General features: G+C 47.5%; 1 protein-coding gene across 1 annotated transcript; it reads right to left on the bottom strand.

Moving 5' to 3' along the window:
• Positions 1–413: 413 nt before the first annotated feature.
• On the bottom strand, positions 414–23,876 carry prrc2c (proline-rich coiled-coil 2C). The gene is made up of 34 exons (XM_079266923.1): positions 23,523–23,876; positions 17,048–17,217; positions 16,689–16,863; positions 15,969–16,078; positions 14,965–15,090; positions 14,562–14,854; positions 14,382–14,461; positions 14,125–14,261; positions 13,944–14,031; positions 13,214–13,394; positions 12,429–13,110; positions 12,163–12,335; positions 11,492–11,756; positions 10,293–10,497; positions 7,756–10,209; positions 6,988–7,151; positions 6,709–6,863; positions 6,233–6,623; positions 6,025–6,107; positions 5,753–5,947; positions 5,408–5,665; positions 5,168–5,260; positions 4,952–5,053; positions 4,678–4,849; positions 4,233–4,451; positions 3,993–4,105; positions 3,600–3,898; positions 3,261–3,492; positions 3,022–3,132; positions 2,672–2,866; positions 2,096–2,196; positions 1,792–1,918; positions 1,443–1,694; positions 414–1,353 (listed from the first exon to the last, which is right to left on the bottom strand). The coding sequence occupies exons 2-34, from the start codon at positions 17,160–17,162 to the stop codon at positions 1,105–1,107; spliced, it is 8,595 nt and encodes a 2,864-aa protein (XP_079123049.1). The 5' UTR covers positions 17,163–17,217; positions 23,523–23,876; the 3' UTR covers positions 414–1,104.
• Positions 23,877–25,708: the final 1,832 nt, after the last annotated feature.

Genomic DNA, 25,708 nt, shown 5'->3' with positions numbered 1-25,708 from the left:
CCTCCCCGTTTCTATTCCTGTAAAATAGCCCTATCCTGCAGCTATTCTCTAGCTAAGGGCACTGGAATCAGTCAACAGCAGCAGGCCTGGGCGCTTTACAGTGAAGTGTGTGTATAGGTGTGTGTTTGAGTGACAGCAAGGAAGCAGTGAAACGAGTGTGTGAGAGTAGATTTATGTAGCGATCCTGTAAAGTCCAATCAGAACTCCTTAAAATCCCCCCCCCCCCAAAAAGGCGGCAACGTCTTCTCTGCGTTGCTTTAACCTTTGGCCAGATAAACAGGAGAGTCCAGCTACGATGCCACAAACACACACACGCATCCCAACACGTCAGTGATTCTCAGGCAAGGAGATGAGAGCAGAAGGCAGGAGCATATGCTCACAGGCAGACTTATCGATAAATCAAAAATCATTCATTTCAATCAACTGCTTTAATTTTTCACATTTCCGTTCTGGTAAAAACACAAAAAAAGACGAGAAGCTTCTGGTTTCACGTCTGTGTGCGGTGACCGTGGATGAAATGTGAGTGTGTGGTAATCGAGGCACATTTCCACGTGACTAGTTATGACGGGAGATCAACACAAAGTGTTCTTCGCTAAAATGACATCTCCTTAACAAGATCGTTTCGACTACACAAAAAAAACAAACGGATTATTTCATTTAACAAAAACAGCGTTCTCCTATAACACGCACATCCTATCTGATCCTAGCAAGAAAAAGAGCAACAGAAATCAAGAGCCATATATAAAAAAAACAAAATAAAAAAAAAAACGAACATGGCAAACTCAGCAGCAAGTCTCATTTTCGAATTTTCTCTTTCCAACTCTCCTCTGATCTACCGTCTGAGTAGATTTCTATGGAACAACTTGTGCAGCCATTTCAAATCGGTTTCTAAATATGATGAACTCAAAACGCCGCCACCTACAGTGGGACAAGCTAGGGGAAGAAAGAGGCGATTATGTGTAGGCGGGACAGTGCCTCCTCTAGCATCAGCTCCCCCCCCCCCCCCCCCCCCCCGGGCTGATATGAGGCGGTGACTGAGTGAAAGGGGCTCGATCCTCTCTCCCATCCATTCATATTGTCATCTGAAGAGGGTTCCGCCGCTCTTTACTTGCCCTCTTCTGGTTTGATGGCCTGCGGTTTTATGGGGCCAGTCCGGACGGGCTTGGCCGAGGAGATGGGGGGTTTGTCGGGATCCGGGCCCATGGCCTGGTGGATTGGGGCGGAGGCATCGAGCGGGGGTTTCCCCCCCTGATCGAGCCGCGACACTTTGCTGACTTGCGGGGCGGCCTTGAGCTGCTGCTGCTCCGAGAAGAACTTATGAGTGGCCTGGAGCACCTCGGCCCGCTGCTTTGCCTGCAGAGTGACGAAGACACGATCACAATAAGCCAAAGCCACCAATCACTGAAAGATTACGTCATCGTCTGATAAAACGGGAACCAGACCTTGAGGTCCTGCTCAGCCTTCATAGACGCCTGCGTGCCTCTGGGAGCAAGCGAGGGACCGGGAGGTCCTCTGGGAGGGTGCTGGCTGTGCTGTGGGTGCTGAGGGTGCAGAGGGCGGGGATGGGGCATGAGACCACCTCCCATATTGGGCGACATCGGGGGGCCCATGGGAGAGCGCTGGAGGCCTCCAGCAAACGAGTTAACGTGAGGAGGTCGAACCAGAGGAGACACGATGTTTGGCTGAGACAGAATCTGAAATGAAGAGGAAGAAACCGGAAATAAATGGATGCTTGACATTTAACCTTCATGCTGATACAAATCCATCTAAATACAGGTGAGATTAATCTACCTGTGGGTTGAACTGGCCAGGGAAGTGCTGCGCCATCCTCATGCCGGCAGAGCTAGCCTGGAACTGCTTCTGGTACAGCATGCTGTTGATCTTACTGGACTGGCTGCTGGGAGACGTGGAGCTCGCTCTGCAGGCGGAGGAGGAAACGATCATCATAAACACATGAACCGAACTAGATGCAGTGCTGACTTGGCGACAAACATCTTATGAATAAAATAAATGACAGCCTTTTTGATGCTGCTTGTGAACACATTTATATTTGTTGTACACGTGTTGCTTGTGTCCGATGTGAATCTACAGGTACCTGTAATGGCTGGAGGTGGGCGTGGTGCTCCGGGCGCCGATAGGAGGGGTTCCGGGCTTCACATCCATCCCACTGCCAAAGAGCTTCAGATCCATGTCCATCTGCAAAGCGTCCACACACAAAAACTGTTCCAACTCCAGCTTTAGAAATCTAAATCAGCAAGAGAGTCACACTACAGGAGCGTTCTCAACCTCTTATCTTACGTCTTTAAAAAGGATTATGTCTTATGCTACGGCACGCTGTAATGACCTGGATAAACATTCAGCTTACCATCACCCCTGCCATTATAAATTCATATTTAATGTATTCATATTTAATCACTACATGCTTTGGAGCTTTTACTAGTCGTGTCGTCTCCCAAATCACACTCTGGTTAAAAAACATTTTGTCTCACTTCATACGAGGGAAGAGAAGCTAGCAACAACTCTACTTGATGTATTGTGATGATGTGCAAAAGTCTCTGAAATGATGCATTTTAATGACATTTTGTATTCATGCTCGTGTCGAACGATCTAGACATAAGAACAGCTCGATTTAAACGACTCCCAGCGGTTGAGAATAGCAGCACGACAGTACCTTGCTGGTCGGAGGCTGCATCATGCTGTGGTTGGGGCCCATGATGCCTCGGTATGGCTGGGAGACCGGGGGCTGCCGGTTGATGTTGGGGGGCTGGGCCTGGGGAGGAGTGGGAGGCAGCGCCAGGAGGGGCTGGCCTCCACCCGAGCCAAAGTTAGACAGGGACAGCTGGGAGCTGGGCATTGAGACCGTCATCTGGAGAGAGATTAAGACACGCAAACGATCAAATCATTCACCAACCAAAAGGAAGTTGTGCTGATTTAAACCACTGGATTAAGGTCTTTGTTTAACCACTAACACAACACAAGCCATAGAAGAGGTTTATAAACTCGTGTTTGCATGCAGGTTACCTGTTGCATTGCAGAGCTGGGCGACTGGGTGTTGCTGTAGTAGCTACTCTGGCCGTGTTGTTGCACCTGCCCCGAGTACATGTTAGAATGCTGACTCATCCCCTGTCGGGCCTGAAGCACAGACACACATATGTCAGGTGGAACACACAAACATGTTGACGAATAAATGTAGAGGTCAGTACGGCGTTGGTCAATACCATGAGGCTGAGTGGGACAGATCCTTTGTGCAGACTGGTTACCTGCAGCAGGTGCGTGTCAATGAGCTGGGAGCCTCCCATGCCGGAGGGCTGGTTGAGCTGCGGCTCAAACATAATGGGAATGTGCTGGGTGGAGGAGGCCTGCTGATAGGCCAGACTAGACTGAGGCTTGCCGAGCTCAGACGCCTGGACGCCGGCATAGCTGTGCAGCGACGGCCCCGACAGCATCATGGAGGGCTGCGACAGGCTGCTCTGCATGAACGCCTGCTGAGACCTGAGGACGGATCGGGACGTGGGATCGGATGAGCGAACAACGGCGGCCCAGCAGTACCGAGCGTGTTGGAGCAGAGGACAGAATACGAGTGCAGTGTTGTGAGTTACCTGTAAGGCTGCAGTGAGGAGCTGAACAGGTCCTGTTGCTGGGAGACTGGGGGACCAGCACTGAGTCCGAGCTGAGCCTGATGTGTGTGTTGGTGTTGGTGCTGATGTTGGTGCTGATGCTGATGTTGGTGTTGGTGCTGCGGCTGATGTTGGTGTTGGTGCTGCGGCTGATGTTGGTGCTGCGGCTGATGTTGGTGCTGCGGCTGATGTTGATGTTGGTGCTGCGGCTGATGTTGGTGCTGCGGCTGGCCTTGCAGTGGAGCGTAGATGGGGATGGGAATCTGCTGCACTGCTGTCGCCTATAAAAAGGTGGAGAAGAAACACAGGTAGTTTTACCTCCAACATTAAAAAACAAACATTCCTGCAGCATGTTGCTGAAACAGAAAACCGTACCTGTGAGATGCCGGGCTGGAAGCCCTGCTGCTGCGCCAGGGAGGGAGGCGCCAAGCGAGGGTGGGGGGTACTGAAGAGGTGGCTAGTGTCCATGTAGAAGGCTGGAATCTGAGCTGCAGAACCTCGACAGACATGGGCTTCAATATTAGCTATTTAGTCTTTAAAATACAAAACTAAATATCTACAAATAAAAATAGATAGGTGGATGAATATGTTGAGTCGGTGCCATGCGTCTCTCACCTGCTGCAGACTGGGAGACGTACACCTGTGGGGTCTGCTGCTGCTGGGCCAGGAGGGTCGGCACGCAGCCCAGCTGAGAGAAGCTGCTGCTGCTGCTGCTGCTACTGGAGGACAGACTTCCACCCTGCAGCTGCTGGGGCTTCACCTTGCAGATGTTGGGGGGGTCAGAGGCCGTGGTGGTCTTGGTGCCGAGCGATGACGTCGTATAGGTGCCAGCACCTGCAGGGGTGGAGATGAACACAAGAGATCACAAAGGAGGCCTCACACAAGGGGAAATCCCAAAACAAAGTCAGTGTACTGCAGAACGTCAGCGCTAAACAAGGCGTCAACCAGCACTGTTAGAGGAAACATTCTAAACATATTTAGGTGTCTAAAATACATCCACATCCGACGATGGATTACCTCATACAACCCCCCCCCCCCTTCTAATTTGGAGTCATGTTACCTGACAGTGAGGTGCTGGGGGTGACAGAAGCCACGGGGATCTGCGGCATGGAGGTGGAGGAGAAGGTGGAGTACGAGGACGCACAGGAGGTGATGGGGGAGGAAGAGGAAGTGGCAGGAGAGTTCTTCTCCAGACTCGGCGAGTTCTCCCACGCCTTACGAGCCGATTCCATCTGAGGAGGAGACAGAAAGAAACAAACGCTCAGGTTGTGTTTCACTGTAATGTTTTGTAGCGGGACATCCCACTCAAAACAACGTTAACTTTCTCTGCGTACCTTTAGTGTTAGGTCAACGGTAGCGGGCGAGACGGTGCTGAGGCTGGAGCTCTGCTGCAGGGTCTCTCGTCGAGGAAGCGGCAATGAGTGCGGTAGCGCCACCTGAAACACACCAAAGTCACCCCCAGTGTTTAGGATTAACGCATCGGTATTATGGCACGTGTGATCTCTTCAAATATTTAAAAGAAGCTGTCCAAAACAAGGCTGTGTACTCACACTTGCCACCAAACTCTCTTCTATTTTGTTCACTCCTGTAGGAACGCTGTCAGCCAGTGAGGAGGAGGGAGTGGTGTAGTCAGTGACGGACTCCTGAGACGGAAAGACATAAATTCAGCACACGTGTTATACTGCAGAAATACTAAAAGGAACAATGTAGGGCTGTCAAAAGTGGGCAAAAATGTGAATATTTCTTCTGTATTCAAAGCCTGGCTGTGTGCTCATGTGACACTGACGTACCTTAGAGTTACTGTTGTACTCCGCTGAGGGGACTGTGATCATGCCCTCGAAGTCTCCTCCCAGCTCTGCTACTGTGGTGTCACTGGTGGGAGGACTGGAGTCTGTGGCTCTACTGACAACTCCTCCAGGGACTCCGCCCTCCATCCCCTCCCCTTCTCCTCCACGTGCGTCTTTGGCCTTGCGGTTCTTTAAAGAGCGCTCTTTACCGATGGGACCCGGCTTGTACTCCTTGGTTTCCACCGGTTCCATTTCAGGAAGCTGGAGCGAAGGAGAGATTCAATATTTAAATTAATTCATAGGAACGAGTGTTGTTCAAACAGCGAGTTTCCTCCACGGCCGAGTTACCTTCTGTGTTTTGATCGGGCCAGCTCGAGGTTGTTTCTGTCTCTGTTCTTTGGGAGCAGGTAGTTTGTTTTCAGAGACCGTTTCTAGCAACGCTGGAACTCCATCACTGTCGGTGCTGCCTGCAGACGACGGCGCTCCAAACTGAATACAGTCTATTGCCATTTCCACACCGCCCTCTGATCCAGGCTTCACTCCCTGAAACGACACATGTGAAGGTTTATCATTTAGCCAAAGGATCGTACGCGGGACAAAAGGAGACGTGTTCAACATACCTCAGTGACGGCGCCAGTAAAGGAGGTAAGAGGTTTGTTCCAGGCACTCACAGAAGGTGGCTGGGGAGGGCTGATTGGACCAACTGGAATAAACACATTACATGTGTCACACCAGAGCTGGCTGATAAATCCCCTCCTGCATCACAACATTCAGGAATGGAGACAAATTTATGACATTTCTTTAACAAGAATCGACTTATCCACTCACGCTTCTTGACATCAGGAAGGACAGTGGAGCCCGCCACCTTGTTCTCCCACAGTTCTGTACCCAGGGTGCTGTGCGTCTGCGCGGGAGGTAAACTCTTTGAGGTAAAGTCCACAGTGGCAGCGGGGATGGAGGGCAGTGGAGCCAGTGTTCCTTCCAGAGTCTGGGGGGATGTGGCGGGCTGGGAGGGGGCGAGGTGAGGATGCTGGGGAGCAGAAATGAGGGGCTGTGGTGGGGCCTGAGGTGTAGCGACTACAGGAGGCTGAGAGGACTGTTGTTGCTGTTGTTGTTGTTGTTGTTGTTGCTGTTGCGATGACTGCTTTTTAGCAAATCTTGGAGGCAGCTTTCCTCCGCCCCCTCTGCCCTTCTCACCAGAGCCTTTTTTACTCCAGTTCTGTCGGAACAGAATATGTACATTATACTGTGTCAAAGTATTGCATTGCTGTTTTTAACTACGTGGTGAAAGCCCCCCCTCGTACCTGAGGAGTCTGCTCCTCCTTTTTCCGTTTCTCTTCATCCTGCAGGCGTTTCTGTTGCTTGCGGGACACCACCTCAGTGAAGCCGTCATCGTTGGTGTTGGACTGTGGGTCCTCTGTGGTGGTGACCTCAGGGTGGTCATCAATGATCACAACACCTACAGTGACGGGACAAAAGCAGATCGAGACATTTACATTCAATGGTATGATCGGCTAGAGCCGAGTGTAGGTTCCTGGCTTATCAGCAAGAAAGAGTGTCAGAGTATAACTGCGTTTACTTACTGGCGTAATTGTTGAGATCAAACTGAGAGAGAGCATTCTCTTTGGGCTTCTTAGCAGCCTGTTTGGCCTCCTCTTTGCACCGGCCGGACTGGTCTTTTGTCGGCCTCTGGGACGCTCCTCCAGCTGTTTGTGCTCCACCTTCTGAGTTCTGCTGGGCCGCAGGGCTGTTTGGATCAGAGGCGCACGTTGAGGGACAGAGAGGAAAATAAAAAGGCCCAAAAGAGAGACTACGAGACACATTTTAATGTCGGTGAGAACAGTGAAGTGGTGAACGAGCCTGAAACACTGAAAATGTAAATTAATTCTGTAATGATGCGAGAACTGTGCAAAAATAAAAAAGAGGCCTCTTTTTTTAACCGTCCTTTGAGTGACGTAGAAGATGAACGGCTCGAGTGTTGATGCACCAGATAGATGGAGAGAAAATGTTGAAATGCTTCTGTCGAGGTACAATTGGAGTCTAAAAATACTTCCATACATTTAGCTATTTTTAACACTTGAATAAAGTAACCCAACCAAGCGGAGAATCCTTTTAACAGCCAAAGTCAACTTGGACAGGCAATATCGGCAAGAGCTTCCTGATGCACGTAGTTTCTGCACGAGTGAAATGCACTTAATGAGAAGAACACCACACAAAAGGTTTATTGTGGGTGAATAAAGCTCCAGTATTATTCTACTGCACACTGTTCATTGAGGCAGCTTCATTGTGTTAATGTAAGCAGACACAGTAAATGCTCAACAACACACAAAAGCGCGATTGTTCAAACTCACCCTTTGCGGCCGGTTTTGGCCCCTCCCCTCCTCTCCCCCTTGCCCCCTGCGTAGCTCCGGCTCGGTTTGGCTCCGCTGTTGCCTCTGCGATTCTGCCTCTCTGTAGGCCTCTGACTTGAGAAACTCCCCTTTGCTGTGGGAGCCCCCTCGCGTCTTGGGGTCACTCCTCCATCGGGAGGGCTTCTATTGGGGGTCAAAGAGCCTTGAGGGGGTGCAGGAGCCGGGGCCGAGGCAGCGGCTGCTTCATTAGCGGCCTCCAGTGCTCCTTTCCTTCCTTCTCGCTCTCTCCTTTCGTTGAAGTCGCTGCTCTCAGACGCGGTTTCCCATTCCTCATTGGCTTGATCCGAAGAGTTCTGGTTGGACAAGTCAGGGGACTTGGTGCCGGCTGCAGCGATGGTGGGGCTGCTGGTCTCAGGCAAGGGTGCATCCGTCGGAGAGGACAAGTCTGTTGCTGACGTAGCGGCTGCCGCTTCAGCAGGCACAGTGACCGGGGTTCCTGAAGCTCTAGACCGGGCCGGGGAGAAAGAGATGGGGGCGGGGGCAGAGCTAGAGAGAGCAGGCACTGGGAGTAGAGGGAAGGGACTTGGGGCTGTTTCTCCATTAGCAAACACTGCAGCCTCCCGCTCCTTCAAGCGTCTGAAGCGGGGAGGTTTATCTTGCCTCGGGGGCCGCGCTGGTCTGGACCGACGAGGCCTTTCTCTACTACTCTGGGGAGCCATGTCTCCAAATCTCTTGCCATCAGACCGTGGGTGTCGCCGGTCAGCTGCAGGATTGTCATATCTTGAGGTGGACTCGGTGTCCTCAGGCCTGAATGTCTCCATGGGTCTAGAGGGCCACTGAGAAGAGGACTCTCTGGCTCCTGGCCGCCTGAGAGGGCCTGAGCGAGGGCCGCCGTGCTCCCTTGCTCCACCTCGTCTACTGTATAATCCTCCTCTTCCTCGACGAGAAGGCTCTCCTTTCAGGAGGAATCCTGGCTTGGGTCTGCCGTCATCATCCCCTCTGGGTCCAACTCTTTCCCCCATGTGAGGAGGTCCAAAGCCTGGCTTGTGGGGCCCAGGCCGGGGCTCTCCAGGGAGCTCTCGTCTCAATGGATGGCTAGGTTTGGTGCTCGGCTCACGGTCAGACGGTCCAGTATCACTGGCAGACTCTCTCCCACCTTCACTTTCAGAATCTGTGTCTGAACCACGGCGCCGTCTACGTTTTGGTATAACCTCAAAGTCTGAGCTCTCGCTGCGCGTTTCGCTTTCTTCCCTGTTGCGAAAGGCAGCAGCGCCTCCAACAGAATGTAAATCAGAGCGTGAACGGGGCTCTCTGTAATTTAACTCTGCTCGGCTTCGACCCCCCCTGCTTCGGCCGCCGTAAGTTCCCCGGTAGCTCCGTCCTCTGGCGTAATACTCCCCTCGACCGCGTGCTTTGAAACTTGAGTCGGCAGGCCACTCTCTATCTCGGTCTCTGTCTTTGTCCATTTCCTTCTCACGTTCCCGCTCCCTCTCCTCTCGCCGGTAGGAACGTGGAGGAAGATTGGACTCTTTCCTGGAGGGCAGTTTGGGTTCTGGGTGTTTGTCATTGCTGGGCGGTTTGTCTAATTTCTCTTCCTGAGAGGAAGAGGTGGGAGGCCCAGTTGAAGGCTGGGAGTCTCTGACTCTCTGATGGCCAGTCGGTGTTTCCTCTGCCTCAGCCGCTTCTCTCTTGCCCTCAACCTGAGGTCTGGAGCCCTCAGACACAGCAGCAGCTGCAGAAGGAGGTTTGGATGGTTGATCCTTTTTGGACCGGTCCCCTCTTTCCCCTCTCTCCCCTCTTTCCAGTCTCTCCCCTCTCTCGTGACGCTTCTCTCTCTCTTCTCTTTGTTCTCGCTCTTCTTTCATGTCCCTTAGGACAGGCTTCTTTATTGGCCCAGACCTGCGGACGGGTCTCTCTCCCCCTGGTCCTTCTCTGCGTCCGGCACTGGCTCTAGCAGCCCAGCGCAGCTCAGCTTTCTGCTTGCTAGAAGCTGGCAGAGGCAGCTTCTCTTGTTTGTGTAATCCATCAGCAGGAGGTGTAGCCCTGTTGCTAGTCACCGCAGCTTGGGGGTAGAGTTCATTCTGGGGCTTATCATCAGCCTGTTCTCCCGTGTCCTGTAGCTCTAGAGACTTTGTTCCCAGGGATAGCCCATCAAACCTGGGCTCATCCAGCTTGAGGGAGTGGCTGGAGCCCTGGGAGACACTCCTCTGGAGCATAGCCTGACCAAGAGCTTCTACCTCTTCCCCACTGGGTAGGCCCGGCTCCTCAGCATCAAAGGCTGAGCCTACGGGGCCGCCGTCTAGAGGCTCTGGCGGGTCCTCTGGGTCCTGGGTAAATGCTGACAGGGACTCTGTAGGGTCCTGGAAGAAGTTACTTGTATTAGAGTCCAATGCACTGTGGTCCTGGGGATACATCGCTGGGAGACCCCGGTCCAGATCCAAAGCAGAGTCCATCCTGTAGAGACACAATTGTCATTAGGTATAGGCATTTGCAGAAAATAAAAGATTTTTCTTATGATGTCATGTAATTCTATTTACCTCGGCTCCTTGTTATCATCCCGTGCTTTTGGGGGAGTTACAGACGGTAGCGTCTCCGACTGTGGGTACGGGTCCGATCCCCAAACCATGCGCGAGTCTGACGGCAGGCCGTGGTCACAGATCGGTCGGGTCAAATGGTCGAAGGAGTCAGAGCTGGAGTTGTCACCAGGCTCTCTGCGCACAATCTGCTTAGGAGGCATTCTCCCTGGAGACGCCAAACAGACCAACGTTAACGGTCAGGGTTCCCTTTCATAATGGCCAAAATGTTTTTCATTACATTATAAATGCTATTTACCGTACTTTTCGGACTATAAGCCGCTACTTTTTACCCCACGCTTTGAGGCGTCGGCTTATATTTTTCCGTAGCTTTTCTCCGCCACAACAACCGCAACTTCCGGTTTTCCGGTCTAACAACATTTACTCGCTCCCGACACAGAACAGTTGCTACCAGCAACCCCTCTGCTACCAGCTGTTACTGACAGGGTCGCTACAATATGGATGAAGTACCTTTGACCTACCTCTCACTAGGACTGTTAACAAAAAAGGTTGAACGGCAAGATGCTTTTAACAGTACATGTCCGACTCGCTCATAGCTCTGAATAGCATTTACGGCTAACTGGCTTGGCCAGTTGCTGCTAGCACAACAGCTATCTATTCAGAGCTATGAGCAACAACAGTTATTGCCTCATTGCTTTTCGTTTGGTAGCCGTGAGAGACCTTAGTCTGTAATGCAAGTATGTCTGCATGAAAAGATGTACAAAGATATATTATATATTCGCTAATGCTAATCGCGGTTAGCATTTCCCCATTGGCCGTAATGTTAAAATTAGCTTAGAAGCTAGTGACATGTTATGATGTTCATAGAAGACAACTTTAGTACTGTTGAAAGCATCTTGCATGTTAGATGGCTCTTATTTTGAAACAGGAGGTGTGAAAAATAAAATAACTTTTTTCACGTCTGACACGTGATACAGATATACGCATTGAAACTGTTGTAATGCTGCTGGTATGTTAATATACTGTCAAAATATAATTTCCCCTTTTTATTTGTGCTGTGAATCGTGAGCGACAAGCGGAAAAAAAAAATCTGCAGACGAGCTGCCGGCCATAAACGGGTCGTCTGGCACATCTGTCAGCACATTAATCACCAACAAAGATACTCGTACACTCTTGTAATTCTTATCCACAAAACATCTTACCGGGGTGAATGTTAGTTGGCATGTCCATGGGAGGATGTCCCGACATTATGCGGGGGTCCATGTAGGACTGCATCATGAGCCAGCGGGGGTCAAACCCCATGGAGGCCAGGTGCTGGTGGTGGGGGCCGATGGGTTGATACATGGAGCGGTGTTGCTGCTGCTGCGGAGCTGGAATGCCGCCGCCACCACCAGCACCACCTGATGGAGACACGGAGCCCCCACTCTGGTGCTGCTGCTGTTGCCATTGTTGCTGCTTCATCTGCTCCTACAAGACCAACAGGAAACAGTAACAAAGGAAAGTTATGATCAATAAAGATAATTTGCTTTTAATGGTATCCACTGCATCAAAAGAAAGAGGTCTTCTCATAAAGGTTATATCTGGTTGATCGGACAACACGCTGCTTTGAAATTTGCCACCTATGTGACAGCACCGTTGCCTAGTTTTTTGAATATTTGACAGTAATACACTGATGTACACCTGTACTTGTATAAAGTCAACATGTCCGCTGTGGCAACCTTTAATGTTCTTTTCTTATGTTCATTTTAAAGTGTAAAAAAACACTAATGTTCGTTATCAAGTCCCCTACTAGACCTCTAGTCGCTGACACACTTACACATCACGATTCAGCGAGCAGTTACTGACTGAAGAAGCCAGATGTGGAAGTCCTTACCTGCTGTCGGAGGAAACGAGGCGGTAAAGACTTCTGAAACTGTTTGGAATAGCCTGAGGTAAGAGAGGGACGCATAGCAGCTGCTGCTTCTCCTTCCAGCTGTGGTGGTGCCACAGGGACTTCCTCACCGCCGGGGGTGTCCATGTGAGGCAGAGACAGGCGGGGCTCATCCACTGCAGCACGACAAAACCAATGGGCATCAATGACTGAAAGAATGGCAGTCGGTCGTAACTGTACGACGGTCATTTACACGCCAGCTAGCTCACCTCTGTTGTCCTCCATGTTGAAATAGTCTCGGATAGGCACTGTTGTCCCGTCTACCTGGTTCTCCTCCATCAGCGGGACGACCTCAGCCGAGGAGCTCTCTTCCTCGCTCACGGGCTCCAGAGCTACGGCCACAGGTCTCTGGACGGGGGGGCTGGGCTGGCGAGGCAAGAGCACCTCCTCCTCCTCCTCCTCCTCCTCCTCCTCTTCCTCCTCTTCCTCCACAGTTGGTTCTACGCTCTCTAGTTCTCGCTCCACCCTCTCCTCGTCTTGGTCCACTATCTCGGCTACAGGAGCTTCCACGATCGGGGCCTGCGATTGTGAAACTGGGCTCGAAGGTTCTGGACTGGATACGCGAGCGGGAGCTGATGAGGACTCTTCCTCTTGGACAGCTTCCTCTTCATCATTGGTGGTCGGAGGAAGAGGAGATTTGCTCTCATTCGCCGGGCGGTGTTTTTCATTGAGACGTTTAAGTTTTTCAGCGCAAGCGGCGAGCCGCTGTTCTTCCATCCGCCGTTCCTCTTCGTCCCTCCGCCGCCTCGCTCGCTCTACGGCTTCAGAAACTTCTTGAGGCTTCTTGCGCTTCTGTCGCCAGGCTTCAGGGTCCTCGTCGGCACCGGGTGCCGCTGCAGCCTGTGGTTTGGTCACACGTTGGGCTCCGCCACCGACAGAACGACTGGCGCCCTAGAGGATCGAGAAATGAGCACAGGTACAGACTCATCACCTTGCTGGTAAATAAACAATGCACACATGAAGAGAGGATTGTGTATCGCATATCCAGCTTTACCTGGTAGTCCTGAGGGGCAGCTGACTTATTGTACTGCCCCATGCTGCCAGGTGACGGCGCTCTGGGATCACCATCGGCCCATGAGGTTTTACTGGCCCCACGGTCCTCAGTACCTTCCTTCCAGCCCTCCTGACCGTCTGGGGGCCGGGATCGCATACGCTCCACTTTACCCATCCACTCCCTGAAAATAATGTCACAGGTTATTCCAACTGACAATATCCCCAGTTCACCATCTCTCTTCACCTCAGGTTGCACACCTCTCACTAAAAATAAAATTGGCTTTGACGACTTCTGTCATTTCTCAATCCTTTTACTTTGCAGCAGCTATTTATATCGGCTGATATACAATAACCATTTGTCACATAAAATCATCCATTATACAGTGTGCTCCATCTGCAATTTATGGATGTCCATTATATTTTGTCCTGTTCTTGAGTCAGCTTCACAATGCATTTACTAAACATGTCAAATTTATTTGTTTTTCCAAGATTTAGTACATTTACTTCAAATCATTTTGCATTACTGTCAGCCATCTATCAAGTCATACCATCGGGATGTAGATATTTAATGCAAAGTGTAACTCGAACCACGCATGTAGTGCTTTTTGTGTAAACATATCGAACGTTGAATGAATAATTCTTTCCATTAAATGATGTCTAAATGATCTAAATGTCCACAGACGCTCAATAATGAATTCAAGACAATCAAAGTGTTGAAAAGGACGACTTACCAGTTTTCTCTTTTCTCCTTAGAAGCATGGTTTTCCTCATCGTCGCTGAAGTTTAGTTTCTCGGTGTAGTCCACCTCCATCTGAGCTCCTGGAGAGCAGAAGGGACAGGGTTGATGGATACTTATATTGTTTCCCTACCGATTGTAGTTCAACACTGAAGTTCAAAGGTATGGCTACTAACCTGCCCAGCCCTCATCAGTATCGGTGTCTAAGTTGTCCAGCTCTTTAAGTTCCGTTGCGCTGATGATAGAGGGTCTGTCTGGGTCCTGGTGCCAGGACTGAGGGTGGCCCTGCTGGGGCCGTACTGGACGAGGACCCCTCACCATCCAACACGGGGAAAAAAAGAGAGGAAAGCACATTATGGCACCTGGTCTGGAAAACTAACAACTGCCTTTTACTCAATTCTATACACGGTTAACCATGAAGACGGGAACTCACTTCGCTCCGTCTTGTGGAACAGGGAATCTGAAGTTTGCTTGCCCTGGAGCAAAAGTCATCTGAGGATAAGCGTGGAACATCTACAAGACAAAGACGGGAATCATCACGCAGACTCAAGACGAGATAAACATACAGACTAACTGTGATGTGGTCTGTCCAGAGCATAAAACTAAGACTTACGTAGGGTGGCATCATGCTCCTGAAAGCAGGGTCGAAGTGAGTTGGCACCCCAGCGGGAGGCTGCTGCCCCCCGTTAAGTTTAGGCTGAGGAGGGGGGGCAGAGGGGGGCAACTTCTCCCGGCCGTCCCTCTGAACGTCAGTGGTTACGGTTCGTCCAGGCTCCTCGGCTTCCCCCGGTGGTGTAGCGGTACCAAGGCCCGTACCACCCTCCTCCGGAGCCTTGTTGTCCATCTCAGGGGGGCTGGGTGCGGTGATCAAATTCCTGCCTCCACCCTCACGCCAACTGCCAACATCTAACGCGACAGGAGAAGAAAGTTGTAATTTGACTCGACTTACAGCGCCTGTGGTTCCCGAACATCAGGCAGAGCCCAGTGGACGTTTACGTGCACGAGTGTGGCCTTACTTTGAGGTCTGAGGCTGGGGCCTGGTCCATAAGGCTCCTCTTGATGCTCGTCCCCTTTCTCCGCCTCACCAGCCGCCTGCAAGCTGGGAAACTCCTGTTGAAAATGGCTGCTCACACGAGGGGCACCTGTACGATACGAGCGCATCATTAGGAATGCACAGAAATCCCAGGATTGAATGTAACACAGCGACTCAGAGAAGCATTGAGAGGTCTAATCCTCAGTTGGTGTACAGCTCAGGTTCTCAAGCACTTTGAACTTAAAGCCCACTTTTGATTGTCAAAAACACAACTTCCAAGGATCACCTTTTCAAAATGAATTAGAAAAAACAGCATGACAAAAAATTTAACTGGGCTGCAAATGTGCGTCGTCAGCTGAAATGACTATAATAGAGGCGACGCCCAGCCACCACGGCCTGCCATTATGAATACAGCTTCAATGTATTCAGGGTCATATTTCTCCCCACAGGCTTTGGTGCTTTTACTGCCGCAGGGGTCTCCCACGTCACTTTTTGGTAAAAAAAACAAAACAATCTATTTTGTGTCACTGCATCGGCAGAAACGTTAACAAGCCAAGTGGAAAAACACGTTCCTCTCGACCTGATGTGTCGTCATTTTGTAACTTTGTTTAACGTACCATGTTCTTTATGAATTCTTTGTAAATTACCCCAAATTGTCATTATATTTCAATATAACCATTTGGCAGTACCTCTGTGGCCCACTAGATGGCGTTATGAGGCCCACCAGTGGTTGAGAATAGCTGGTGGAGGGCACCCCTTACCAGCCCATCACCACATTCAGTAGAGACCGGATGGTCCATGCAGACTGTAATGTTTGACTGTTGTAAACATACAGTGGATAGTTCCTCTGTTTGTTTGGACACAAGAAGGAAACGTACAGGATAGTGTTCCCAACTTCAAAAAATAAAATGCCAAGAAGGACCACAGCGTATCTGCGTTTCATGAGTCGGGGTCATGTTTAAGGGAGCGGGTGAAGAGCACATTTACCCTCTGGCTGCGTCGGCTTGCTGTTGGCCCAGGAGCGGCTGGCCGCAACAGAAGGCTCTTGTGGCGGGATCACTGGTGGTTTGATCGGGGGTGGCGGTGTTTCCGATTGCCTGTGGCGCATAAAAACAGGATAGTTTCCAACAACACTCATGAAACATGGTTTACAGACTCTTCCATCTGAGGATGTGGTTACACACAGCAAAATCAGGAAACGGTCGATTATAAAATGAGATTGTAAATTGTCCGGATTGTGCCCACGCGCTGTCCACACTAGGACCATATGGATACAAATCGTATCGTGATACAGGTCATTTTATAGGGTTTTGTATACTCTTGTGTGAATTAAATACTTGACGAATGAAATATACTGAGTATCTTCACTGAAAAGACAATAGATTGTCCTCCTTCGTCCACACCTCACTGATATCCGAACTCGATGCGAGCCGGGCCACCTCTGCGTGTGGTCTGGATGATCAGATTTCAATGCGAGCCACATCCGATCTCGACGCGTACAAACTTTACCGTTAATGCGTCCCGACGTGATCGGATGACAAAAGTGTCATTAAAAAGACACGTGTAGCCGCGGCCTGAGACGCTTCCAGTTACTCTTTTGTGCTGAACACACACACACACACACACATTAATTTAGAGAAGAGCTATAATAAAAGTTTCAGTCTGTTCATGCACTAAACGTTCCCACACACGAGCTGTTGAATTTACCTCTCCTCCGCTCCCTCAGGTCGAGATGCCCAGCCACTACCGTCTTTGGGGACGATGTTGACGTTGGGGTCGTTTCCCTTGTTCTCTGCCTTCAGACTGGGCAGGTTGGCCGGAGGGGGCATGCGCCGGCTGGCAGCAACTTTGCCCAAACTTTGGAGCCCATGTCTAGCAGCCACTTCACACGCAGGAGAACAGCACGATATCGTGGTTTTTAAGAGGGCCAGGGAAAGCACTTTATTATCCTTAAAGATTATATTATATGACATCATTCAACTGAACTCAATGAAGGCAAACATTTACTGCAACAACACTCCATTCATTGCATGCGATACTAACAGGGGACAATAGTGGGGGCTTACCTGCAGTTTTCTGGGTTTCCAGAGATTTGCCCTTGTAGGTGTTGAAGAGGCTAAGGGTTGCATACTTTGTTTTGCCATCCTTTGCCTTGGTGCTTTGCCCTGACTTCTCGGACATTTCGCTTGAAACTCATTGAGTCTGGTCCTCTGGCCTCGCCCCCAGAACCAGCCTCCTACAGACCCAGGGTGAGAGGAAAAACAAGAACAGAACGGGTGAGGAGGTTATTGGCCCAGGACACTAAACTATAACAAATCTCTCTGAACCTCTTTAGAGTCTGGTGCTGGTTTACAAAGCTGTCGTACATCTGCTCCTCTGGAGACAAATGGTTTAGGAAAAAAACCCTAACTATGCTTTTGTGCAACATCTCTCTCTAACGTGGAGTTTGGGCAGAGTGCATTAATCATTAGAATTATTTGTATTGACGGTAAGTCGAGCACAGTGAGTCACCGACCTGCAGTGACTTCATGAATGTAACTGACAGGAGACACCGAATTTTATTAAGTTTTATGAACTGTGGATCGACCATGTCTGGCCGCTACCTGATTCAATTAATACGGTCAGTATTTGTTTCAATACAGATTTGGTGGATCGGAGAACCCCTAAATTTCTTTGCGAAACTACAGATTTGAGGCCTGCACACAAGTCGAATAAGTCTAGACTGAACCCCATCTGATCTGGTCCACCAATTGCATTGTGGTATGGGGGCGGCACAAGGCAGGCAGAAAGTGAATGAGAGTGAGCAGCACCATGGACAGAGACACAGCATGTTCAGGGCTGCAGCGTCTTTCCTAAGTCACACAGAGGTAATTTATTATTAACGGAGCAGTGTGTGTGTGTGACAGCTCTGATGAGCTCAGAGTATCTGCAACTTGGCCTTGGAACATCCACTTAAAGGAAAAGCCCTTTAAACAACCTGGCTCGTATTTTGTAAAATACTGTGAAGTGCAATGATTAGGTCAGTCCTTGACCGAAGTAGTTCTTAGTCGACCAACACTCATACAATATTGTCGACTAATCGATGAGTTGATTTAATCTAAAACTGGGTTTCTCCACAAAGAAAACACTCAAAAGCACCACTTTAAATCTTGTGTTTACCAGAGTTTTGAAATAATTAATTCTGCATGAATTGAAAAATACTCTTAGTCAACTAACAAACGAACGAGGACTAAGAGGGTGCAGCCCTACCAATGAGAGCCCAAATCATAAGAAATGTCTTTAAAGAGGAGTAGTGATGCTAGCCAATACACTTCCTCAGTAGTTAATTTGTCCAGTTCAACTGATACTTGATTATGTTCTGTGGTATTATGCCATAAGGAAAACTTACTTAAAATAAGGTATGGTCTAAAATGATCATATTTTGGTGGCTCCACTTAATACATATGTGGTACTGTGAGGGCATCATCATCGTCTTTACACTGGTGTTAACTTGTGCATCAAATAGCTTTTGTGCCTCTGCAGCAGGCATCCTAAGTGTCCATTAACAGTACGTAGAGCTCCGTGTTGTAGCTTATGTGCGCCCCTTCAAATGAGTAACAAAGCAAAAGGGACAGTGCAGGTCTTATACAGACACTCTAACTTAGTTTCTTCTCCAACATTTTTCCAGTTGCGGTAGTGGTTGCTGATCACTGAAAGCCGAGACGAGGAATGGCGACTTTGATGCATCAGAGGCTTTAAAATCTGCACATACACTCTCCAGCGGTCTGAACAGACACTGAAGCCGGGCACTTTGAAATCTGAAGAGGAGAAAACATGTTTTAGCATTTTCACCGGTCTCAGTCTGTTCGGCCAAAACACGGACAAAGTAGTACCCGTCGACCTAAGTGCTATGACAAGCCTGCCCACTTCAGAGTACACTGGACACATGTTTGTGTGCCCTCACCATGTACAGCGACAAAATAAAATGGATGAAACTGTAGTTGAAAACCAAGCTGTGTGGCGCTTCTGTATTTGGCAGAGGAGACTGATTACAAACAATAAAAAAATTGACAAGTGAAACAGACTCATTCATCATCATTATAAATCAATGGTTCTAGTACAGAATTGTCATGCGAATCAGTGATGCTTGACAGGAGGTGTGGAGGAACACTTTGACTTTAAAGTACTCGAAACTCCCATCACTGCAGAGTCTAGCAAAGTAGTAGAGTAGTAGACTCTTGGTGATTGAGGGTGTTTGTCTGGGACTCTCACTCACCACAAAACACACAGATTATATTAAACATGACTGATAAACATCTGGGTTTTTAAGAATGCCCGATTGTGTAAAGACTGGACCTTTAAATCCTCTATGCAAAACCCCCCAAATTGATCATTCGCTAAGGTCCGCTCCCCACAGCTACTCCATCAAGCTGTCAGAGCTAAGTGACCATGGCCAAAATGAATAAAAATTATCAAATTTTTTGGGGAAAGGTGATTTCAGAGGGAAGTAGACAGAAGGGTCTGCGATATGCGTCCGAAGGATACATCTCCAGGATGTCAGACTGATTCAGCGGTGTACACAGGTCAAGAAGATAAAAATAGTGTTAGTGTTAAAAGTGAACCAGCACATCACCTGGAGATCCAGACAGAAGACGATGAAATTAAGGAACACTGTTCCTGTAAAGCCGGGTAGGTCTTTCTTCACGGTTCCAATTAATAGAAAGCTAAAGCGGCACGTGTGACATTCAATATACCTTCAGTAGCTAGCGCAGCGCAGACGGGCCAACGGTGGTTAATGATGTGCTAACGTACTCTGCTAATGTTAGCTCCACAGGCATTTACGCATCACTATGACACGCATCCCAGGCAAAACGTTGAAGTATGACCAGCTCAAAAGCATGCCCGAAATTTAAGAAAATCTGAAACGTCTGCATCACAGTCTATGGAGCGGAGCCGGATAGTTTTCAGACCCTGGTCCGAGCTGGCGGATGCTACGCTATGACCGGCCAGTCTGAGTGAAGGGCCATTATGTTCAGGTCTTGGATCATTGACTGCAGTTCACTATTAATACAGGATACCATTACAATCAAACTATTCTTCTCTGTAGCACGCCTGTGAGTGAGTGCTGATTATACAGTCTTATGCCCTAATAGCCCATTACGACTCTTCTGCACTGCAGGATCCAGCCTAATTCCAGACTCAACCAGCGGGTCGGCTCAGATGGCTTGTGTGTAGAGTTCTAATGCACCTAAATCTGTTGTTTAAAGTGGGCCACGGCTCTGACCCGTCTAATGCAACAGTTAAGTCACATAATGAGAAGTCATGTTGATGGCCTCAATGATGGCTGCTGAAAGAGCAGTCTTGTATTTCATTGTCCCTTTTGGTTTTCTATTGTAATGCTACAATGCAATACTTTATTAATACACCTGTTCAACGAGCATCAACATGTAGCCAAGGGGATGTTTCAAACTGCTCTGTCCGCAGTCTCTCAGACAGTTTATACAACCACAGCGCACAAGATCTGCTAATAGCAAATTGCAAAAGCAGAATTAAAACAAAAGTCGTCTGGGTGTAGTCTTAACGGCTTAGCTTGGGTTATTCTTGTGAACGTATCTGGTGGCTGAGACAAAGCAGCCGGTACCTGCAGGCAGTAAATCACATCAGCGGAGCGAGGACGACGGGAGAAATGACTGACCGTGCTCTTCATGAACTTCACTCAAGAATATTATTTAATCTTTCGGCATTTTAAGATTCGTTTCCAGTGAAATATTACAGTTTGTAAAGTGACTTTGCGTCTGTAAACATTACCTTTACTGCTCTAGCAGTTGAGTTGTATTTAAAATACAAGTACATTTAAATTGAGTTTGATAAGAGAAGTAGTATTTATACAAATCTTATGTAAACATTGTTGTTGCTGCTCTAGCAGTTCAGTTATACTAGCCAAAGTTACAGCAATAAGACTACAGTCTGCATATTAAATAAGTATACTAAGTGGGCAGTGGACGTAAATATAAAAAGATACTGGATTACTGGTCTGTAGATAAATGCATCGCTATATCCATTAATTGAACTGCACAGCACACATTAAACATCTACCAAGTCATATTCACTTTGATCAGGCTCATTGCACACAACTTCTACTGACAAAAAGCATGGAAGATGATGAGGATCGGAAGCCACTTAAGATTATTGTGGTTCTCAAACAGCAGGCAATCGATACCACTGAGATAGTCTCCCTTGGGAGATGTCAGTAATTTCAATAAGCACACCACAAACTGAAGGGTGGCTGTGTGTGTTTTTTCCTCCCTATAGAGCGATCTCGTGTGACGTCACAGTTTTAGCTGTCGGCCATGTTGGAGTACACACAAAGCCACTGGCATGGTGATCATGGTGAACTTTTGTGCCGTCTTTGGTTGTGGCAGCAGAGCTGACAGACAAGAAATCATTCTTTCGTTTGCCAGCGGTCATCACACATCAAGGAAATGACACGAAGGAGCTATCCAAGCGACGTCGCGAGAAATGGCTGTCACGCATCTCTCGAGATATAAAGGAATGGAATTTGGCGTACACTAGAGTGTGTGCGGATCACTTTATAAGTGGTAAGTGATTTTATTTACAAATTTGTTTGTGAACAGTATTTAATAAAGGAAATATAAATTAATCCGATAAGACTACTTCAGTAAAATTGTATTTCAATGTTTATTACAAACTGTTTCAGGTAAACACTCTACTCTCCAAGATGCCGATAATCCAGACTGGTCTCAGTCTCTAAAACTTGGACATGAGAAGGTTACCGAAGCTTCATCGGCCCGTGACAGCAGTCGGTACCAGAGACGTGTCGAGCGTGTACAACAGGCGAAACACAGAGATGCAGCCTCAGCATTGCTTGATATGAGTTGATATATACATACATACATACATGCATATGATGAAGTTAGGAGTTAGTTTAAAGTTAATTCCTACACACACGCACACAATGACATGCATGTACAATGTACACAAACACACGTGTCTGTTTGCACTGAGTAAACATTGAATATTGCTAAATATCTGACCAGATCTGTATATATTTACCCTCCCAATGACGAGATGAGAATTCTCGACGACCGTTGCTTTGACGTCTCGGACCCATCCACTGACAAACTGATTATAAGCGTCGAGCCCTTTGTAGCACTCCAGCTCGTCTTTTGTGTAAGGACTGGGGGTGTTCACGAGATACGTGTAGATGTTGGCGTAGTTTACCGATGGAAGATAAGTAGGATCGGCACTGAAACGATCTGCACTCATCGTATAGGGATCCAAATTACCAATAACCTTCAATTTGGACAGGTAGCGAACCTTTGATGCACTATCCAGTGATTCAAAGTATGGTATTTTCGCCGCACTTCCTTGTTTACTCGCCGCCATGTAGGATCTGTATGTACTCCAACATGGCGGACAGACCTCGTATCTAAGGAGATCGTGACGTCAGCGAGACCACTCCATTGGATGCTTAAATGCTTGGGTTCAAGGGACAAAAGACATGTTGCTGGAAATGCCAATTTGAGTTAGACACATGGGAACACTTTAGGGGACTAACTGATGCAGTGTGTAACTACGTTTGATATCCATCTTGTCAAAGTCGGGCTTATTGAGAAGAGAATCGTAATACAGAAATGATTAGCATCAGTTTTCTTTAACTCATTGCTAAAGCCCCCAAAAGATACTAGATATATTAATCAGATCATGTGACTGACTGGCCAATATATGCAAATAGCCTCCCTATAACTATTCAGATCCTGAACCATGTGTATATATAGATATATATATATATATATAGATATATATATATATATCTATATATATATATATATATGCCAATTAGTAAGCCACCAGGTGGTTTCCACATCTGCTAATAGAGTTTATTAATAATTTAGAGCCCTTCCCAATCCCGCCCAGCTCCTAAACGTACAGACTCACACAGTACAAATGTGCTCCTTTAAGACCACATCTGTTGGCTCTGCAACACATCGAAACTGAAAAAGGAAAGCACGGTGCTAGTCTGAACGCACATCATGAAAATGAGGAATACGTCTCAGTTCAACGCCCGAGAAGAAAACAAAAACCTTAATGTTATGCCAGCCTAATGTACACTATTGTACAGAAACATCACTATTGTGATGTTTCTGTAAATCCCTGATTGAGGAGTCTGCAGGCCATCCTTCTCCATGAATCAAACTATACCGGCAGGGAGCAGAGGCCCACTTCGCCCGGAACTCCACCACACCGGTCTCCGAGAACACTTTAAATGTGCACACACACAAAAATATGTGAACATAATTTTCTTTTAAATGTAGAATGAGAAACAGTTACGAGAGCAGGCCGCAGAGCATTGCATCGTTTAGCACAGCTTCGTTTCTCGCTGGTCGCCATCACATCCACATTCAGCCCCCCTTTTCCTTGAGTGGCCAAAAGCATGCTAACACTAGCTTAGCGCGGTGTGAACACCAACACATCAGCTACTGTGGGGACTAAACTTCCATCATTGTATTTGTTTTAACCTCGCACGATATGCAGACCCACCTGCCACCGCCGGTGCCTTCTTTGTCCTCTCGGCTGATGTGTGGCCCGACTTGAATCCCGATGTCGGCCTGGTTTGAGGTGGACGAACGTGTGTGTCTGGCCGGCAGATTACAAAAACTGGCTAGCCTGCTAACGATGGTTAGCTACTGCCAACAAACCGCTCCACCACATGCACGGCGACTAGTTTTTCTGTGTCTTCGGCGCCGTTTCAAGCCGCCGGTCTGTACTCGTGTGTTCGGCCGCTCCTGTGGGAGCCGGTGCGCGGTGGTCTCGTGGTTCCGTATCTATCCACGCCCGTTATCTCGTGTCACACCGTTTTTTCCTTAGTTGTGTGTGAGGCCCCGCTCGCGCCGCGGCCTGTCGCACAATCAAAGATGGCAGACCGTTTGTTGCCAGATGTATTGTCTCATCCCCCCCTCTCAAACCCGAAACCCCCTATATGTCATTCAGAGAAGAGACCGCCACCTACATTCTTACGATGGCATCCTGCACAAAAACTGTACAGTCTACAAATCTTTCATTCTAACAAAAAGTTCATTGTACAAATTAATTATATTGTACAAATTGGTTATGGTATCTTTTTCCGTATTTATATTGTAAACATTCTGTCTTGTATTTATGTTATGGCAAATTCCTTGAATAACCTACTTGGCAGTAAATCTTATTGTGATTTAAATTATTTGTAGATCTACTGTATAGATAAGCATGTATTTAATAAAGCCCAAAAAAGAAAACAATTTCTTGTTAAGATACATTCTGTTAAGGTTGGTGGCTAAACATTATAATAAATAAAATATAGTAAGCATATGCAGCTGTATTATATAGTAGAGAATAAGAGGCAATTAAAACACACAGCAATAAAACTGTTCATAAAGTCACAATCACTGTGTGAATACACTTCTGTAGACATTTTATATTGCAATGTTATATTAATTTGTTAATAAATACTGTTATGTTGGCTGGAGTAATAATCACAACTGTTTATAGTATCGTTTGGGTAATAGAGTGATTGGATTAATTTAAACGAGGTTGTCCTAAATGAGGTCAATTGTTGTCTATAATAGCTATTATTGTACGAGTGGTACCTAAAGTGTACATTTATATGTCTATAAAGCGGTTACATTCACAGGTTACAGTTTGGTAACTGAGGTGTTGAAGTGTGCAGCCACACAAACGCAGCTGAATTTAAAAAAATGATGAAATAAATACATCCTCAAATGTAAAATCTTTCTCATCCCTCGGATAACGTTCATTTCATAGGTAACCCCAAACCTGGCAACCCAAATGCTGACGATTCACGCGTGGACGATTCTTCTTCCGGGGTCCGTCGGTGGTTGACGAGAGGCGGTTCGTTTGAAGACTGATAGGTCCATTTTAAAATTAGTCCACAATCATCATTGATTATTGATCGATGCAGGTTATTTCTTTGACCTATCTATCTACCTCAAAACCAAGAAACGTTCTATATATTTACATCCAAAACGCCATGAATGAACTTATTGATGATGATGTAAATGTGCTGAAATGGACATCTTGTGTCAGTGTCTCCGCTTCTCTGCTCACCTTTCCTAATTTCAGTTAAATAAATAACAATTCACAATGCAACAAAAAAATCATACAATTTTTCCTGCTCCATATAATCATTTTTGATTTAGAATTTAATGTCTTGATTCTACCACACAATTTACCCATGTCATTGTTTAAAATAATACATATTACAAAATATTGCAGACTTTGACAACATGAGATTCAAAGAGAGAGGGCGGTCCTTAATACCATGATATGATGCAGAGACACAGGACTACATCGCTTCATACAGACTTTTCTATGGATTCTGAAGCTGCCATCGGGTGGCATCATTCACTAATATACATTATCCTAGTTCAAGGACGGCTTGGCAATGGAGTCACAATGGAATAGAAACTGTGCAACGTTTTGCTTATACTGTGCTTGGGGACAATTTTAAAGTACTTTTACTTGAGTAATATGCCTTTGTTCATTCAAACAGAATATAATCATCTTCAGCTGGGGATTACACACATACATAGCATCTGTGCATGTACAATCAACGAAGTTTCATTGAGAAAATACTTTCACAAATGGTTAGTAGGGCTATGGTGACGATAACTAACAGTTTAAAATGTTGTCTATTGTAGCATTTTGTAATGAATGCAGTTTTAATGTGA

The sequence above is a fragment of the Melanostigma gelatinosum genome, assembly GCF_949748355.1.
Source record: "Melanostigma gelatinosum genome assembly, chromosome: 4".
NCBI classification, from domain to species: domain Eukaryota; kingdom Metazoa; phylum Chordata; class Actinopteri; order Perciformes; family Zoarcidae; genus Melanostigma; species Melanostigma gelatinosum.
Note: the sequence above shows the minus strand (reverse complement) of the source record. Positions and strands in the feature narration are given on the sequence as shown.